The 21,218-nt window shown below is 34.5% G+C and overlaps 1 protein-coding gene across 17 annotated transcripts in view; it reads left to right on the plus strand.

The window, feature by feature from the left end:
- Positions 1 to 21,218, plus strand: part of GABRA2 (gamma-aminobutyric acid type A receptor subunit alpha2) — a 142,928-nt gene that overhangs the window by 48,278 nt on the left and 73,432 nt on the right. For 12 of the 17 annotated variants that reach the window (XM_054253391.2, XM_008993407.5, XM_035293781.3 and 9 more), the window contains exon 4: positions 13,766 to 13,833. The exons of the other annotated variants lie outside the window; for them this stretch is intronic. In XM_054253391.2, the coding sequence (XP_054109366.1) occupies positions 13,766 to 13,833 (68 nt within the window). The remainder of the gene's footprint in view (positions 1 to 13,765; positions 13,834 to 21,218) is intronic. 17 annotated transcript variants of the gene reach the window in all.

Below are 21,218 nucleotides of genomic sequence, written 5' to 3' on the forward strand. Positions count from 1 at the left end.
GATAGTTAGCACCAGTGAATACAATTGAAATTTCTCCTGTGCCTGTCACTATTGTCATTTTTTCTTCTTAGAATAAGCGAATGATGTTTGTACTTGCCTCTCATTTTCCCCAGAAGCAGACTCTAAAACACAGATTGTTTGGGGAAATGACATCAGGAGGCACTAGCAGAGGGAGTGGCAAAGTGAACAGGTAAGGAAAGAAAGTCAGCACAGGGTATCCTAATGCTCAGGTTACTGCTGAGGACAACTGGCGTTTAGTGCCACTGTGGACTCTTGGGGAGTGATATGGAATATGTTGTCTCTACTTATGGAGAGAGAAAGCTGATTTATAGTTCTTCCATTTTCCATCAGTCACTGGTTGCTTGTTGCTCCCAGGAACATAAACACTATACACTTCCAGTCTACTGTCACCACCAGAGAAAGCCCTCAGGCAGAGCATTACAGGTGCAGTAGAATGCCATTACATGTATAGGAATTGTGATTGTCAAGGCAGTATGGAACAAGGAGCTGACACTAGATGCTAAATTGGTTTTATGTGGTATACTAGTCCATTTTCACACTGTTATAAGACTGTGGAATTTATAAAGAAAAGAGGTTTAATTGACTCACAGTTTCACAGGGCTGGGGAGACCTCAAGAAACTTACAATCATGGCAGAAGGGGAAGAGGCATATCTTACATGGTAGCAGGTGAGAGAGTGCAAACAGGCAAAGGGAGAAGAGCCTCTTATAAAACCATCAGATCTTGTGAGAACTCACTCACTATCATGAGAACAGCATGGGGGACACCACTCCCATGATCCAATCACCTCTCATTAGGCCCTGCCCTTGACACTTGGGGATTATGGAAAGTACAATTCAAGATAAGATTTGGGTGGGGACACAGAGCCAACCCATACCATATGGATATACATACAATATTTTACATTTTATTAACAGGATTGGCTAAACTATAAAACTTTTGACCTGGAATCATTATTTTTTATAATAAAAATGAATGCACATATTTTTGGAAGCTAACTAGAAATTTCTCTCCAGGAACTTCTTCTACTTTCTTACCATTAGATTTAAAAATCTATTTCCATTTGTTTAAATACTCTCAGTACTTATTCCTGATATAATCAAGGATGTTCTCTCCTCCCTCCTCCCTCTGTGTATTAGTTGCCAATTCCTTTTAGTTAATGTCCTGGCTGCATGCTCAAAAATTTTTCTCTGTCATTGATCTTTTCTCTCTCCTGTATATTCAGCTTCTCCCTTTCAACCTCAGTCTTTCCCATCTGCCTTGCCATATGTTCAACTATCTTCTGCCTTAAACAAGCAAAACAAAAAGCTGTCTCTTTTCCTCTACCTTGCCCTTTTGCTTGAGTTCTCTTACCCTTCACAGTTAAACTTCTCAAGGCTGTTTAACATCTCTCTAGTCTTTTCCTCTTCTCCTGTCTCTCACACAGAGCTGGCTCTTGCACATTTTCTTTACTCAACTAATGACTTCAAGATCTCTAAATCCAGCAAATATTCCAGGCCTTAGACTACTGGATCTCTCATCAGCATTGACTATATGTCACTCCTTCCTTCATAAGAACATTAATTGCCTTTGTAGCACTCATCTCTAGTCTTTGAGATACTATATTCTCCTCTAATTTTGGTTTCACTACCTGGCTGTATGCTATTTTTCTTGGCTTATTTTCATTTATTAATTTTTTAAATGCTGGGACTCGGGCCTTTTTCAATTTATTGGTGTGTATTCCAATATTAGGTATATTCATTTACTTTTTAGACTCCAATTATAATAGTAACACTAATAATAGCTAGCATCATGAAACATTATTATCTGACATTGTTCTATACTCCTTTCAAGCCTTAATCCTCAAAGGAATTCAGTAAGGTGGCTTCTTTTATCTACCTTGCATTAGAGATAAGGAAACTTAGGTGCATAGAGGTTAACTGAGTTGTCCAGTTCTTATTCAGTAGAATCATAGACTCTGGAGTATGCCTTCACAGCCCAAACTCCCCAGTTAGATACAGATATACATAGATGGCAAAATCTTTTATATTACCTTGTATTACCATGTCTGCTGTAAGTGATTTTATAAAATAACTCATTTAATCTTTATAACAAGACAATAAGGTAGGTATAGTTATTATCTATGTTGAATTATACACAGTATACAGATAAAACTAGTTCTCCAAGGTCACACAATTACAAAGCATGCATGTTAGCTGTGCCTGTTTCTTGAGGTCCACCTTATACTATTCTTCTAATTCCTCTCTGTTCTCTTTCTGTACTTTTTTTCACTTCCTGATGAAATCCAAATATTTTTTCTATCATTATCTTTAAATGTGCTGTTTCCCCTATGCTTGTTAGGCCTAATATTATCTTATGTGTCTCACTCAAACTTACTCACTTTTTTTTTTATTGCATTTTAGGTTTTGGGGTACATGTGCAGAGCATGCAATACAGTTGCATAGGTACACACAGGGCAGTGTGTTTTGTTTGCTTTCTCCCCTTCACCCACATTTGGTATTTCTCCCCTGGCAATCCCTCCCCACCTCCCCCTCCCAGTGGCCCTCCCGTTTTCCCCCTGTAGACCCCAGTGTTTAGTACTCCCCTCTCTATGTCCATGTGTTCTCATTTTTCATCACCCGCCTATGAGTGAGAATATGCGGTGTTTCATTTTCTGTTCTTGTGTCACTTTGCTGAGAATGATGTTCTCCAGATTCATCCATGTCCCTATAAACGAAACGAACTCATCATTTCTGATTGCTGCATAATATTCCATGGTGTATATGTGCCACATTTTCCCAATCCAGTCTATCATTGATGGGCATTTGGGTTGATTCCAGGTCTTTGCTATTGTAAACAGTGCTGCAATGAACTTATTCACTTTTTAAAGATCTTTATAATGCACTTTTTTATATTCATGAAATATAATTTGATTAAGGAATCCTACCCTTCCTCTATCCCAAATTGAGTCAGGCTAAATGGTTGGTTCCCTCAACCAATATTTATTTAGAGGCTACTATGTTCCAGAAATTGTTATTTGTTCTTGGGAAATACAATTAAACAAAACTATTTTTGTTTTCTTAGAGTTTTTATTTTAAAATATGTATGTGATATGTAAGAAAACTATAGGGAATATTGAAAATTAATGTTATTATGGAAAAAGCAGGGAAAAACAGGACAAGGCAAGGGAGGTTTATAGTATTGGGTGTTGAGGGAAAGTGAAATTTGAATTACAATGTCCCTTTTGGGCTTATTGGAAGAAGGTAACTTTTGAGCAAAGTCTTAACTAAGTTAACATTTTTAAATGCTTAGAAAGTGTGGGGCATGTAGTCAAACCTATATAAATATTTGTTAAACATAAATAAATATGCAGGGCTCTGTGGCTTATACCTGTAATCCTGGAACTTTTGGGGGCCAAGGTGGGAGGATTAGTCGAAGCCAGGAGTTCAAATCCAGTTTGGGCAACAAAGCAAGTCCCTGTTTCTAAAATTAAATGAATAAATAAATAAATTAATAAATATTAGCTAGGTTTGGTTGTGTGCACCTGTAGTCCCAGCTACTCAGGTGGTTGAGATGGGAGGCTCACTTGAGTCCAGGAGTTGAAGACTGCAGCGAGCTATGAGGCTGTGATCATACCACTACACACCAGCATAGGCATCAAAGTAAGACCTTTTCTCTAAAAATAAAATAAAATAAAATAGTAAGGTGAGAGAGTAAGCTATGTACCTGTGACACGGGCCTCCTCGGTGGAGGAAAATGTCTGTGAAATATCAGGCATGTTTGATGAACATTCAAGAGGTCAGTGAGGCAGCAGTTAGTGAGGGCAATAGCAGAGAAGAAACAAAGTAGCAGGGTACAGTTATGAAGTATTATGTGGGTCATGAATAGAAGGCTATAGCTTTTAATACGTGGAATGAGATAAAGATCCATTCTGGGGTTTTGTGAAGAAATTTGGCACGAACAAATTTCTGATTTAAGAAGAGACTGTGGAAAAATACTTGTGGAATGGAAAAGTAAAGACCTCCAAAAATCGGCTCCTCCACAAAAGCAATAAGAGCAGTGGCAAAAATTGTATTTCATCTTACCATTTCATCTTCTTTACTGCATCTCCATGCTGAACTTAGAAATAAAGTCTTGCAACTCTGTTAATTGTGAAAAACGGCAGTCTAGAGGCCACTGGATTTGACAGAATCAGTTTGGAGCTACCCCAAAAGTCTCATTGCCAGTGAACTGTCACCATTTGACCTGTCTGTCAACTCTCAGGATTCATCTTTATTTTGCTTTACTTAGCTTGCTCTGTGTGGAGAGCTAAATTTCCAGGGCATTTGATTAAAACAATTGGTAGGTTTTGTTTAATGTCACAGTGATTTTAAAAGAGATACCAGCTGGAATTAACAAGAAGCTGGGCAAAAATCTAAAGAAAAAAACTGATGACTGAGATGACAATAGGGAGCTTTTAAAACCTCAAACCTATTCTTGGGAATCTCAAAAGCCTTGCACAAGTGCCTGAGAAACACTTAAAATGGTCTTAGTCTTTCAGGTAGTAGAGCCTTGAAATTCTGCAAAGCAGGAAGTGAAGGCTAAAGTAGAGTTATAGACTGTGTGCTGGAGTGTTGAAGACATTACTTCCCCCTAATTCTTTTACCTCACAGAACCTTTGTTCAAAGGCTGGGAAACTTACTGGTTCAAAGCATTTAGGAAAATCACTATGCTAGTATTAGCTGGACACTAAGCTAATTGAGCAAGAGACTTCAGTGGCTGCAAAAGACAAAAAATACAGGCTTTACAGAAATAGTTCTATAAAGTTACTAAACAAAAAATAGTGACAGCAACAAAGAGCAATACACACAAACACAGACACATGAACACACAATCATGCACACACATCTTGAAGAGTGAAGGATTTATCTTTAGAGTTATCATAATATTTAAAATTTTAAGTTTTCAACAAAAAATTATGACCAATGCACAGAAACAGGAACATACATTTCATGTAGAGAAAAAATATAAATCAATATAGTTGTCCTTTTGGAAACTTGAATATCAGAATTACTAGCCAACAACTTTAAATGATCTTTTAAAATATGTTTAATGAACTAAAGGAAACAATGTCTAAAGAATAAAAGGAAAATATAAAAACAATATCTCACCAAAAGAGAACACTGACAAAGAGGTGGATATATATATCCATAATATATATATATATATATATATATATATATATATATATATATATATTTTTTTTTTTTTTTTAAAGAATCTCATGGAAACTTTGGATATGAAAACCAACTGAAATCAAACATTTACTAGAGGGGTTCAGTAACAAATTGGAACAGTCAGAAAAATCAACAAATCTGAAAAAAGTTCATTGAGATGATTCATCTAAGAACCAGCAAAAAAAAAAAAAAAAGAAGCAAGGAATACAGCCTCAATTACCTAGAGAACACATAAACCATACTAACATTTGGATAATAGGATTTCTATAAGGAAAGGAAAGAAAGGACAGAATGAATATTTAAAGAAATAATGGTTAGGAAGCTCCCAATTTAATGAGAAACAGTATTCTATACATCCAGGAAGCTCAACAAAATCAAAGGATAATTTCAAAGATATATCTACAAAATATTACCAAATTAAATTTGGTAACATGTAAAAAATTATACACTAAACCAAGTTATATTTATTCTGTGAATGCAAAGTTGCTTTAACACATGAAAATCAATTGCTATAATATACAGTATTGACAGAAAAAGGGTAAATGCTTCATGATCATCTGCATAGGTGCAAAAAAATCATTTGACAAAATCCAACACTCATTCATGACAAAAAATTGTACAAATTTGGAACAGAATAGAAAGGATTTGATTCATAATAAAATGTACAAAATAGGCAAATCCATGGGAATAGAAACTGAAATATTAGTTGCCAGAGCTTGTGAGAAGGGAATATGGGGAAAGACTGCAAATGGATATGGGATTTCTTTGTGGTGATAAAAATGTTTTAACTTTAGAGAGTAATGATGTATAAATTGGAGATGATACTAAAAACCACTAAATTGTAAACTTTAGAATATTGTATTTCATATTATATAAATTATATCTGAATAAACCTATTATTTTCTTTTTTTAAAAAGAGGCTTTAGGGGTGAATGAGTGCAAGCAGATGGTTGTAGTTTCAAGAGTCCTAACAATGGAAGAGGTGAGAAGTCTTTGGACTGTACCTATCTTTGAGAGGAGATTTACTGTGGAAAAGAGAGAATCTGTGAATAACACCAAGACTTGTGACCCAAAGGGTTAGAATAAATAAAATACAATAGAGAAGCCTGTAAATGCAGTGATTTTGGAGAGGAATATCAGTTTTGTTTGAGGCATGATTAGTTTAAAAAACCTATTAGACAGCCAAGTGAAGATGCCAAGTAAACAGTTGTATATAGAAGTCTAATTTTTAAAAGAAAGTTCTATGTTGCAAATAAAAATTCAGAAGTTCTTAAATACATGAAATAAATCAAGAGAAGTAAGTGTAAATACAGAAGACCAAAAATTGAAATTTGAGGCATTCTAATATTATTAGGTTAGGAGTTAGGAATGAAGGATTTAGAGAAGTAATCAGAAAGGTTGGAATAAAATAAAGTGATTACCATGGAGAAAAAGTGAAGAAAGTGTTTCCAGGAGGAGCTCCTTTATTGTATATTCTCATAGCATATGTCATGTCTGCAACTGTATATTTATTTGAATTTTTGCATAGTATCTCTCTTTGTTAGGCTATAATAAGCTTCATTATGATAGCAGAGGCTAAGTCTACTTTAGATGACTGTGAACTAAGAGTAAGAATTTATTTAGTTAACCAGGATTTATTAAGAACATGTACTCTGTCAGGGGCTGTTCTGTGCTGTGGCTTTATCTTTCTGAGCAAACAAAACCCTTGTCTTCATGGAACTTAACTTCTGTTGGAGGATATAGATGAGTACTATTTAACAGAACTTTCTGTGATAATGGTAATATTCAGTTGCTCTATCCAGTATGGTAACATAGCCACATATGGAAAAATATGGCCAGTGTACTAAGGAACAAAATTTTAAATGCTATTTTATTTGATTTAATTAAAAATAATATAAATGGCCACATGTGCCTTGTGTCTACCATAGATATAGATATGTACAGCAAAGAGAAAAAATAATAAATGAACTTATAGAGCTAGGGAGAGATTTGGAGTGGTTGTAATTTAAGACAGAATGACAACTTTATTCACTCACTCACTTATTCATTGCTGTATTCAATTGTGTTGAGCACTATATACCCATCCATGATGAACATTGGGAAATAATAATCCTGATTAGCCTTAAAGACGGTGAAAAAAAAATCTTTCATCTCCTCTTAGCTGCCTGATGTATATTTTGAAGCTGCAGTGCCTTTGAGTCTGAAAACTGGTCCAACCTTTCCTTCTAGTAGCTATCTATTTGCACTCTCAAACTCCAAGAAAATAGTAAGACTAGAAGTTCAGAAATGGGTAGGAGACATTAGCCATAGAAAATAATAGCCCGAGAATTAATCCAAGAAAAATTCTATAAGGAACAGACAGGAAAGAAACATTTTTTAAAATGGAAAATTGAAGCTTTCCAAGATTTTCAATCTCAAATTCCTACAAAAGTTAAGTAATTGGCACACGTATGGACCACAGAAATCAGATAATTTTCTTCACATTTATTGTGGATATCTTACTTTGGGAAGTGCTATGCTGAAATTATTCTCTGAATTTATTCTTAACTTTTAAAAGATAAGTTTTAAAAATAATAATGAATGCATGATTTTTATTTTCACTATTATTTAAAATATTATTGAAGATTGGCTAATGCAATAACCTAAAATATAAGTAAGAATAGGAAAAATCATGTTTTTTTCCCCCTAAATATGCAGATAATTGTGTACTTAGAAACTTCGCTGGTTCAATTGCATGTGAATAAAATTATAATTAGTTTTTCTGGATTACACATCATTGACGTGGAGAATATTTTCCTAGAGAAGTTATTTTCTATTCCTAGAATAACAGCATTACTGGCTAGATCAAACAATAAATGGTCAATATGAGTTTATTTCTTCTTTCATGTGATGTACACAAAAATTTTCTGAAATATTTATATGATTCTCTTTCTAATTCTGCATATATTGATGCCACTTTCTTGAGAAAATCAATTTTAAAATGTGTGTGTGTGTGTGTGTGTGTGTGTGTGTGTCTGTCTGTCTGTCTGTCATAGAGAAGAAAGAGAAGGAGGATCTGGCACAAAGAATGTACATATTAAATGTCCATAAATCACTTACAAAAGAGAGGATTTTGCTTTTGCCAAATGTTAGAAATTTTTGTTAGGAAAGTTTGATCGCTATTGTATGTATTTCCCAGTACAGTTCAACTATTATTGTGTTTGTCAAAATCATTTTGATAAGCTTTTAAAAAGAGTATTTTCCACTTATTCTCTTCATGTTTTTACCCTCCATTTACTTTCCAAACCTCATTTGTTTTATGCCTTTATAGTTTTACTGAAAATACTCCTTTCCAGTATCTGCACATCCTCTGACAGTCAAACATAAGGTCCTATTCCTGCAACATTACTTTAAAACAAACAGTATTCCCTTGAATTTTACCATTTTCTATTCTCAATCTCTCTCTCTTTTTTGTTTTTTAGTCTTAACAATGGCATCATCTTCCAAACTGAATACACTGTCCTCATTCTACTTCAGTCTACTTTGTCTCAACTTGCCCCCTATATAAATGTAACATAATATATCTGGTAACATAGCCCTGGACACAAAATTCTCCAAGTCAATGTCCTCCAGTGAATCAACTGCTGCCATGTATATGAAGATAATATTCTCATTATTGTGGCGTATCAGGTCTGTTTTGATAAAAACTTCTGCCTTTCTTGGCATGTTTATGAGTGAAACTATGTTTATGAGTGAAAGTTAACTATCTGTGGGACTTAGCTTTTGCAAAAGGGAGTTTCCCTGCCTCGAATATCTGCCCTGCTCTTTGTTGGATTAGAGGGTGCTCAGGACCACTGAAAATCACAAAAGAGTGAAACCTTCATGTCTTTCTCCAACATGCTTCTCTGGGCATTGAGACATTATCTTCTTGGTTGCAGCAGACATTTCTTGTATTACATTTTTAAAATTTTCTTTTTCCTATTATGTTGTGAATCTTTCACAGGCAAATATTTTACTTTACTCACTTGTATCCTCAGCCATCTATTTTAAGTGAATCTTGTAAAATAAATAGTAATTGAGCATTAATTTTCTTCTTTCATAGTTTTGCAAAGGACTTTCTTAATAAAGAAATTTTTATTGTTATTCTGTGCTGCATTTCCCAGCAAAAAGTAATTTTTCATTAATTAAACACTTCTTGAAATTATTTATATGTGCATTTTGGGTATCCTTTGGGGCCATTTATTTTTTCTGTGAATAATTTTAAAAATTCAGAGATGTACACAGAAGAGAAAGATTAACAATGACCACCCCAATCATATCACAAGATTTTGTCAAAATTTATTAGGATTGATTTTAAAAGAAGAAAATATTAAGAATACATTAAGTATTCTTCAGTACATGTCTGCAGGCTATTCCGTGTCCTCTTTCACAATGCTGAATTTGATTATTTCTCCTAAGGATTATACATTCTTCTATATATGCCACATGCATTACTTATTTCTCCTAAAGTACCTGTTATCAACCTTCTTGTATTTTTCCTCTGGAGAAATCTATATAGAACATCCTCTTACTTTTGCATATTACTATAGGTATTTCTCATGTCAAATATTTAGCTGATAAACAATTATTTTGAGGTAACTAATGGTGGATATTTGAGGTGCTAGGAGCTCTTTAACTGTTCAGACTTCAGTTTTGGTTTGCAGTGAATCAGTGCAGTGAATTCCAGTGAATTTGTTACTTCACTGGAAGCCTGTTAGACTCTCAATCTGTATTTGTCAATTGGAAGTTTGTGCTCTACTTTCACAAATGATAGGTATCTTTTCCTTATAACTAGCGATAGCTATGCATGACCATTTTTAATGTTGATGAAATATTTTGGGAAAAGGTTGATGCTCTACATTACTAAAATGAAAAATAATTTGTTCAAACATACAGCACCTAACAGGCAATAGACATTGTAGTAAGCACTTGTGACATAATAGTGAAAAGAAATGGTGCAGTCCCTGTTCTTTGTGGAGCTTACATCCTAGTCATGGAGACAGACCAAATATAAAACAAAAAGTAAGGAGAATATATTAAGGCATTAAATTAATGGCAAAGTTGAATGGTCTCATAAAAAGCGTCAGACAGCAAAAATAAGAGAAGAGGGATTACATTACATAGGGGGAATATGAACTCTTGCTCCGAAGAGAGAACATTTAAATTGAGACTTAAATGCAGAGAAACAATTAACCAAAGAGAAAATGAGAGACAATAGCCATTTTAAGGCTCTGAGTCAGGACAGATCTTGGTGTGTCAACTAAAAGCGATCAGGGCCAGGTGCTATGGTTCATGCCTGTAATCCCAGCTCTTTGGGAGGCTGACGCGGGTGGATCACCTGCGGTCAGGAGTTCAAGAACAGCCTGGCCAACATGGTGAAACCTTGTCTTTACTAAAAATACAAAAACTAGCTGGGCATGGTGGTGAGCACCTGTAATTCCAGCTACTTAGGAGGCTGAGGCAGGAGAATCACTTGAACCCAGGAGGCAGAGGTTGCAGTGAGCCAAGATCGCAACACTGCGCTCTGGCCTGTGGAGCAAGAGTGAAACTTCATCTAAAACCAAAAAAAAAAACAAAAATGAAAGAATGATCAGGACTGAAGAGTGAATCATGGTAGCTAAGATTCACAGAGACTCAGGTTGCCACAGATTATAAATTCACTTGTTTCCTCTTTAACATACATCTCTTCAGTGGATCAGAATATTGTAACAGGCATTAATAGCACAACTCCACCTTGTTCGAAAAACAAACATAATTGGAAGATACTATAAAATGCCTTCACAAATCAGAGTCACAAGATTACAATATCCTGTATTCTACTGGAAATAGCCTACATTCAAATAATCTCTCTAGCCACCCCTCCCCTCCATTTCTTTCTTTTCCCTTTTCCTTTGTTCACTTCCCTTTCCTTCTCTAAGGAAAAGCAAAATTATAACCACAGATTGAGTTTTGATCATGGAATTCTAGAAGATTGTGTTAGATGTGTCAAATATCTATACTCATTGCACTAAAATAGTTTATTAGCACATGTTGGTTGTTTACAGCTTTGTGCATCATCCATATTGAAATCCTAAAACAAAACAAAACAAAACAAACAAAATAATTCCTAGGCCTAGACATTATTGAATGTTCCCTGTCAGTGTTTGGCCTGCTGATTATCCTTTTTCTTAACATCCACAGCAGGAGAATATCTTCTCAATGCATACATTATTTAGCTATGTTTATGACATCAGTAATCCATGAAACCATTTTTTTTTTAAAAATAACTTTTCATATCTATGTTCTGAGTCTTAGGCATTTCTTTTACTACCTAGAACTTTGACGCTAACCTTATTTTTCATATCAGTTCTTAAGATGCCTCCCTATAGCCACTAGGCACTGATGATACTCCCTTACCCTTTACTTGCCATTTGGCAGGTAAGAAATGTTATTTATATCTGTAGCATCAATACCTTCACACATTTTTGTCATTTCTTGGACTCTAACTTTACTACCTAAACTAAGGAGAATCATTTCACCTTCTTCTCTTAGGCTGAAAGCTACCTTCACAATTTAATTTCTCTTCTCTGGACATTTTAGATCAACAGCTATAACAAAGTTTTATTCAATTACTAATTGATTAAATGTAATTGTATAATTAATTTCGTGTGTCAACTAAGAGTGATCCATACATATAGTATTGTGTATGGAGAAGATACACTGATTTACACTCTATAAATTGAATCTTCACCATCAGGAGATAACATCTGAAATATTTAGTTGAGACATCAAATTTAGGATTATATCAAACAAGAAAAAAAGGGAAAAAGCATTGGACCTTATCTCTACAATTGCTTTCTAATAGTGTATATAATTCAGTTCCAGAACCACCTACATAATTTGTGATGCCCAGTCCAAAACGAAAACACAAGGCCATTTGTTTAAAAAATAATTAAGATTTTTAAAGAAAGCACAAATAGAACATTAAATTAAGCATGGGAGTCTTCTCAATTCAGAGTCCTATGGGACTTTGTATACTCAGAAAGCTGCTCCTGTGCAGATGTTTGGGGTAGGTGGTATCTGAAAATAAGTTTATAAATTTATTTCTTTTTCAAATGCACTTTATAATAGAATTTCAAAAATACAATTTTAGTGATAAAATAGTATATACAACAAAGCTTAGTGAACATATTTCTTTGGAACACTATAACTATGCCTTTGGCACAGAGTATTCTGGTGAACAGAAATGTGTTTAACAAGAAACTACTGTTTGTTTTAAGTTTATCATTGACTATGGTATAATGACTTGATTTAGCCTGAGTACTCAGAAACGAGATTGCTTGGGTTGTAAATCTTTGCTCTATCTACTCTACTAGCTGTGGGTCTTTGGCAAATTTGCTTACCTTTCTTTGAATCATTGTACACATGCAAAGGAATAATAGAGAATCTACAACATAGGTTTGACATGCAGATTCTGATATTTCACGTGCTTTAAAGAGTACCTGGTATGTAGTAAGCATTCAGAATCTACCCTGTTTAATCAAAATCCTTTCTAGTTTTTATTTCTTGCCTTAATGAAAACAATATCCCAGACATACTTTACTCTCTTTAATGGTTGTTAATTAATGTCTAGTATAATATGAAAAATATTTCATGTTGTTGTTTGTGTAGAATTACAAATCTGTCAGCTAATGGATAAGACATTTAGCTCATGTTGATAAAAATTAATGATGTGTTTCTTTCTATTAAAAGAGTAGTGAAAAGATTTTTGTGTTTAGATCTTATCTTTGACCCTCTTCCCCATCACCATTTGGCTTATTTAAAATAAAGGATGTAAATCATCTGGCTAATAGAGCACTCCAGTTAATTGTATTACAGTTATTATGTTACATAATTTTAGAATCCAATTTAGTTCAGTCATAGCATTTCATGCATTCTTAAATACATTTAAAAGTAAGCTTGTTTGAAAGTAATCCATTGTAGTTAATTGAAGTTATTTTATTTTACTTTTATGTCACTGAATGATAAAACTTTTCATATTAATTAGAATTATGTTTATTTGTAATTACCAAGCTGTTTTTTGTGTATGGAGAAGATACACTGATTTACACTCTATAAATTGAATCTTTACTATCAGGAAATAACATCTGAAATATTTAGTTGAGACATCAAATTTAGGATTATATCAAAAAACAACCACACTTTATTTTTAGTACTGGTAACACATTTATTGTAAGCTAATTTGCTTAAGATATTTCCTAAGAAAGTATTCATTTTGAGCAATATAGTCTTAAAATGAGGATGCTCTAATCAGGTATGGTTTCCAAGTAAGAATATCATAATCCTTCCATGCATTTTGCATTTCGGATGGTGAAAACCTATGAAGTAACTGAGCATTATAGTCATTATGGTTGCAAAAGTGGACAAGAAAGTAAAACTCAGTACTCCTGAATTTATGACAACACTTCCAAACCATACCATGTACTCAAACCCTTCTCTCGCCTGTGACTCTTATTATATAATATCTATATTCAATCTCTTTTCTCATATCAGACAGTATTACTGAAGTCTTCACTAACATCTACGTGACCAGTTTTGGCCCTGTCTCAGATACAGATATGGTGAGTTTTTTCATTAAATAGTATCTTTACTTCACATAATGGGAAATGGGGGGTAATTTAGAATAAACTGGCATTTTTAGTGTTATAGCATTATGTATATGTCTCATGTCTATTTAGTCTACCCAAATACATAGAGAGTTAAAGATGTTTGGATTTGTGTTTTTCACTTCCAGCTTGAGTGTTTGGATTAGCCCTTTATGTTTTATATTATTTTTACAACATGTCTACCTAGCTACAGTGTAATAAATAATTATTTAAATAAAATTAATTGTATTACAGAGAAAAATTTTCTAGAAAGACTAAGGCAGCAGTGTGGACTTGCATAAGGAAAGAGAATATAGTTTCATAGATAAATTCTTCTTATAGAATGAGGTCATAGTCAGTGTTACATATTTAAAAAACAAATTTCTGATTGGTATTAAGCAAACTGGTTGCCTTGTTATGCTGTCTACATACATACATACAATACATATATGCACACATAGTAGGTATATAAAAATCAACCCAAAAAATTAGAATGTTGGTACTCTTGGATTCTATGGAACTGGTGTTATTTACTTTTTCTTTAAAATGAGACAGGCCTGGTGTGGTGGCTCACGACTGTAATTGCAGCACTTTGGAAGTTCTAGGTCGGAGGACTGCTTGACCCCGGGAGTTTGAGATAAGCTTGAGCAACATAGTGAAACCCCGTATTTACAAAATAAAAATATATGAAAATTAGCAGGGTATGAAGGCACAAGCCTTTTATCAGAAGGCTGAGGTGGGAGGATTGCCAGAGTCCAGGAGATTGAAGTTGCAGTGAGCCGTGATCATGATCATGCCATTGCACTCCAGCCTGTGTGACAGAGTGATACCCTGTCTCCAATCAATCAATCAATCAATTAAAATAAAATAAAATGAGTTAGGTAGGTGAGGAAAATTGGTTTGATGTGTTAGGTACTGGCGGGTTAGAATCACCAAAGATGAATTATTGATGAAGCATAAAAATTTGATACTCAGCCCTCCACCTTTACTGCTAACTATAGGGCTCTGTAATAGAAATTTTTGATGATATAGTTTTTCATTCATTAATACCTTGTCAGATTCTACCATGTCTCTCAACTGACATTTGGTTCACTTTACATTTCCTTGATGTGCATGTCTCTTGTCCCCTGCTACTTCCCTGCCAAATCACCCCTCAGGCAACTTTCTCTCCAGGACTTCATGGCTCTTTAGAGCTCCATCTTCCTTATGGCCTAGGCACTGAGAATTAAAGAAGTCCTTGTTCCTTTTTGCCCAATTATTCTCCATTATGTCATTTCTACTCAAATTCTTTCCTTTCTCTGATAACTCAGGGGAGAAGTTGACAAGTTTGCACATTTTCTACCTGGATAAACAAACAAAACAAAGCATTTCATTTTTGCAGGCTTTCATGATCATTATCAGCTAATTTATCAGGAGCTCCCTACATTTTCATTAGGGAACCTACATTCCACTTTTATGATAAAAAATATGCTGTTTATTCCATCAGAGCCACATCTCTGACCTCAGACCTTTTCTTACCTTGACCTGGGTGGCCCAAAACCTAATGGTTGTGGGGATGATCCCCACCTTTGGGGAGGTGGTTGATGCAAACGTTGGCAGACCTTTGAAATTCTTTAAAACAGGAATGTCAAGATTTCAGTGTTTTCATTTTTCTCCTTCAACTCTGGGTCTTAGGCACGATTCTGGAACAGGAGGAAAAAATCATATTCTTCAGCATAACACTCCTTTTCCCTTGTATTATCTTAAATTTTGACCTGAAATATTAATCTGCCTCTTCCCATGGGTCAATTTAAGTGGACAGATTCTTGTAATGATGGTAGAGACTATTTTTTTTTAGCAAGAATGTGTATTCCAAATGTTATTGGTTGCCTATGAATATAATTTTATCCTAGTAAATATTCCTTGCTTTAGTGCAGCTTGTCTTAAATGTTCCCAAATGTTAGAGAGATACAGTGCAAATAAACACCTAACTTCTATCTAAAATCAAATAGAGTCAGAATTTTGTTAAGTACTATGTTGAGAAATTAGCATAATATTATATAAATTATGACTCTTATGTATGGTTACTTTGTGTCTTATTATCAGCCAAAACAGAAAGGCAAATGATATAAGACTCCCAATTATCAATATGTTTTCAGTAGATTTTTTTATATTGTAAATTTCAGTAGTAGCAGTTACTGCATTGAAATTTTAGCTTTAATTTTTTGCAGAATAACTTCACCTAAAACATCTCTTTCTCCATATGTATATGCATACATATATATATATGCATATGTACATACATAAGTACAAACACATATATTTCTAGCAAGACATGTTTGGTATTTGGGGATTTTACACAAACTCATGTCATACTTGTAAGCCAAAATGTACAAAGTCATTTGTTTTACAGTAATGATAATGAATTAGATTAATCCTCTACCTCTCCATATTATGACCACTCTTTGGGATTGCTAATATATTTAAAAAGGTGGTAGTTGATGTTAAGTATACAGTTATGAGCAATAGGACACATTAACTACTTTATATCTGAATTGAATAAAAGCAGTCTTGTTTCATCAGTAAATTGAACCTCAGAATGTTAAAATTTTTTAGCAGGCTCAAGATATGCTTTCTTATTTGGGAGGATCCTATCACAAATTATAGAAAACATTAAAATATACTCACACTACCAATATAGGTTGCATTGAGTGGAATTTCAGTTGATAACACTTAAATAAACAAGACCACTTACTTCGATTTTTCAGTTTTTTTAAATATTTCAGAATACATGGGTGTGTGAGTGTGCGAATGCACACCCACATACAGATACAGTTTCCAAAATGAAATGCATATTCAGCATCTTAGTAGGTTTTGGAAAAACTTGAAGGACCTAGACATTTTCCCTAATGATACATTTCCCTTAATGCATTTAGCCTAAAAAATTTATATGAGATTGCTCTGCCCTTGTCAGATTTTCTATTTTATTTCTGTCTTTATTTACCTTGTTTAGTCAGGGTTACCAGCAGTTGTTTAAGAGGAAGTCTAATTAATCAAAAAACTACCACATGGGAGCATACTATAGAAACACAGTCCAGTCACAGGACAGCACAGGAAAATTCTGATATAAAGAATCATTAACTAATAAAAGACAGTTAAATTCATTTTAAAAACATGGATAAAAGAAAATGCCAAGCAATTCAGAATTAACAAATGCAGGCAGAACATCTACTTCTAGGGGTGCGGTGTCACCATTTCCGGAGTCAGGAAGTGACTGAGGACTTGGAAGCACACTCTTTTCCCCTAAGACCAATGAATTCCAACCTCACTGGAGGGGTGCTGCTGCTATAGGAACATGCAGCTAGCTACTGCTGGTGAAGAAACATGTGAGGGTATATGCTGAAGCTGGTCCACAAAAATATGCTGCCCGGGCTGAAAACTCATAGCATGTCAATCCTTTGAAGCTGTGCTGAAAAATGACAATGCAGCTGACCCAGAAAGAGACCAAGAAAGAAAACTCCCTTCTCTTGTTATGACATTGGAGTGTCCCTCCAGCACCCTCTATTGACAAAGCCTGACATTGTGTGAACTGGCAGAGGAGCAGTATTTATAGGGTCCATCAGGTATCATAAAGGAAAGAAAAGAAGGGTGGATTTCAAGTTAAGAGGCCGATATACTAATAATGTGTAATACAGGGAGGAGGATGGAGAGTGAGGACCAGGAGATAGTTTGATCAATCAACAGGTACTGTTGATATTTGTCCAAATCTAGACAAGAAAGATGAACCTGGGAAAAATTGCAGTTGAATAACCTATATACACAGGTAACACAGACACATGCAAACACATGCATTTACTCACATTTTAAGTCTATTTTGGAAGATGGTGTTCAATTGAAAAACATATATACATTTCATAAGGAGAAAGGATTTGGTCTTCATTATGACTGAAAGAAATGGTTTCCATCTTGATATTATTTTTACTGGAAATCAAGGTAGGTAATGAGGCAAAGTTTGAATTTATGTTTAGTGTGGATGGCAAGCTTGAGCAATGAGACCTGGCTGTGACACTTAAGAAAAAGAAATGTTATAATGATGGGGAGAGAAAACACAGCCATGTTATTATCTACAAGTCAAAGTGGATGTGGCGATAGCTAATGAATATCTTACAGAAGCAATTTGTTAATAAGAAAACAAGTATGGCCAGGTGTAGTGGCTCATGTCTATAATCCCAGCACTTTGGGAGGCTGAGGCGGGTGGGTCACAAGGTCAGGAGTTCAAGACCAGACTGGTTAAGATGGTGAAACCCTTTCTCTACTAAAAATTCAAAAAAAAAAAAAACCCCAAAAAACAAAACAAAAAAACAAATTAGTCTGTTGTGGTGGTGGGCACCTGTAATCTCAGCTACTCAGCAGGCTGAGGTAGAGAATTGCATGAACCTGGGAACCGGAGGTTATAGTGAACTGAGATCGTGTCACTGCACTCTATCCTGGGCAACTGAGACTGTCTTAAAAAAAAAAAAAAAAAGAAAAGAAAAAAAAAATAAATTTAGTTCTTAGTTTGTTTATTAGTTTATTTAGTTTGTTCATAGTTTCATTAAAAAATTAAAAAAGGACATTTCTTACAATGACATACATGTAGCCAACAAGCATATGAAAAAATGTTCAACATCGCTTATCATTAGAGAAATGCAAATCAAAACCACAATGTGGGATCATCTCACCCCAGTCAGATGGAAATTATAAAAATTAAAAAAAAAACATGTTGGCAAATTTGTGGAGAAATGGGAATGATTATACACTGTTGGTGGGAGTGTAAATTAGCCACTGTGGAAAGCAGTTTGAAGATTTCTCAAAGAAGTTAAAACAGAACTACCATATGACCTGGCAATCTCATGACTATCAGTAAGACATACACTTGTATGTTCATTGCAGAATTATTACCACTTTTAGGAGCCTAGATGATACACTTTTATTTCTCATCAGTGTGCATAGTCAGCAGCAAAACCTAAATTCCTAATTTCTCCTATTCACGGCAGTGATGTAGATTTGTTATGACATTAGCCTAAGAGAAAAAAAGCAGCATAGCAAAAAGAATTAAGAACCAAAAAAATATGCACACACACACACACACACAAACACACATGCTGCTATCTTGGAATCATTCACTAGTGTAATTGTCTCAAAAAATTTGTAACTCTAAATTATAATTAAAGATCCTACTTACAGTTTTTGTAATTCTGTTGAAAATATTTTAACATTTTGAAATTCATAAAAAGGTAATTAATTTTTGAAATGTACCAGTAGCTAACAATTGACAAAGTTTGTAGTAGGCATGTACATTTTAGCAATTTCTAACTTACTGTACTGTGTTTTTTATTACCTTTTTTCTTGGTTTCTATATGCGATGTCTTTTCTTATATTAGTAAACATTTTCACTGTGTGTGCATATTCTTCAAGTGTAGGTGTTATAACTACCAATTATTTAACCTAAACCTAGACTGAGAACCCCACCCCAAATGCTTGTCTATAGTGAAGTGTTAGGGTTAGAGCTTAGACAATGAAAATTTGATGTAATCTTGAGATTTTTGCTACAGAGTTTACCATTAGGCTAAGATGCAGGCAGTCTGGTAAGTATGACCTTGGCTTATTGATTACATTGATTACCCCAGTTAATACTTTTCTTCCTCTACAAAAACACAGAGTGCATTATCTCTTAGAATCTCCAGAAGCTACTGAGATATTATTTAGTTCAATATTTAACATCAAGGAAATTTAAAGACTTGTGACATTTAATATCTGATCAAAATTGACACTGAACTTAATCTTTTATCCTTTTTCAGAGGTTGTCATTTGTAAATGTAATTCATTAAGAAAACCTGTGGCAAATATGGCAAACCCTTTATATCAAAAGTAGAGCAATAATGTTTACTACATTTAAAGCCAGCATGTTGAATCTGGTTGCTGTAAGGTTATTGACATTTTGGAAAGTTAGGAAATAGACTCTGGGAATATTCATTCATTCATCAGATTTTTTCAGCACTCTCTTAGAATTTATAATTATATTCCCCAAAATGTGATTTATAGTCACATGCATTGTAACCACCTGAATTATTTTTTTAAATAGTTGTTTCCTGGGATCTTCCGAAGATCTATGGACTCATATTCACTATTTGTAGGACATAAAGGTCTGTATTTAACATGATAAGGTATTTGACTTTATGCTAAGGGAAACACAAATCTCTTATAAGATTGGTGAATGGGTGGAGGAAGGTAGAGGGTATGCAGCAGAGTAAGAGTTCTATCATCCAATAATTTATATTAAAGGATACGGAAAGGAAAACTGGTTAGAAAGCTATTCTATTACAGGCAAGAGATGAATGTGGATTGCCTCAGAGCAGTGGAACTGAAGCTGGAGAGCAGTAAAAAGATTTAAAAGTTATCTGTGGGGTAGAATTGATGATCTGTTGGATGTAGGGGTGGAAAAAGTAGTATGGAATGACATCTTGGGGAATTGCATGAATAGCAGTACCATTCACCGGGATATGGAACACAGAAGGAAAAGTTTTGTTTGTTTTTGTTTTGTTGCTCAGGGATGAACATTTACATTTTGCACATGTTGAGTTCAAGACTATAATTGGAGATGTCCAGGTAGCAGACATAGATCTGGAGCTCAATAGAGAAGTTTGGAGTGTAGATGGCTTGGGAGCCATCTAATGCTGGTTGAAACCATAGGCATACAGAAAATTTTAAGAGGAGAGAGATTAGAGCAAAGTGGCATCATACTTTCACAGAAACTCTGGAACACCAATATTTAAAGGTTGGAATGAGGACAAAAAAGCCGAGGAAGAGAATTAGAAGGAGCAACTGTGGGTATCTTTCAAAATGAAGAATGGTTCCATTTTCTGAGCTAGGCTGTGCTTTGATCCTTAATTTTTTGTAAAAAAGGCAGAGACCACTACCTTATTCGCTAGCAGATACAATGGTATGCTCTTGTCAGCCCTCTGCCAAAATGGGATTCTGTAGAGTTAAAGTGAGATGGCTTATTTGGTAACTGTATGAACACACGCATTTTGAACACAGTAAAACATCACCTAGCGGGTGGGGAAACAGTTTCAGAAGGGTTGAGGTAAAAGTAATTTGACTCCATTCGTTAACTTTCTTGGGGAAGGAGAGTTGTAGGAACTTAGTACATCTAGTCATAGCTCTCTTTGTTTTCTAGGGTCACAAAGTAGCATTCCCTACCACCCTCCCCATTCTTTTGTATAAACTAAATAACATTTATTCCTATCAAATTACCAACATCATTATTCACATAACTAGAAAAAAAAATCCAAAAATTCCAAAATTTATATGGAGCCAAAAAAGAGCTTGAATAGTTAATG

Source organism: Callithrix jacchus, chromosome 3 (genome assembly GCF_049354715.1).
Source record: "Callithrix jacchus isolate 240 chromosome 3, calJac240_pri, whole genome shotgun sequence".
Taxonomy (NCBI): Eukaryota; Metazoa; Chordata; class Mammalia; order Primates; family Cebidae; genus Callithrix; species Callithrix jacchus.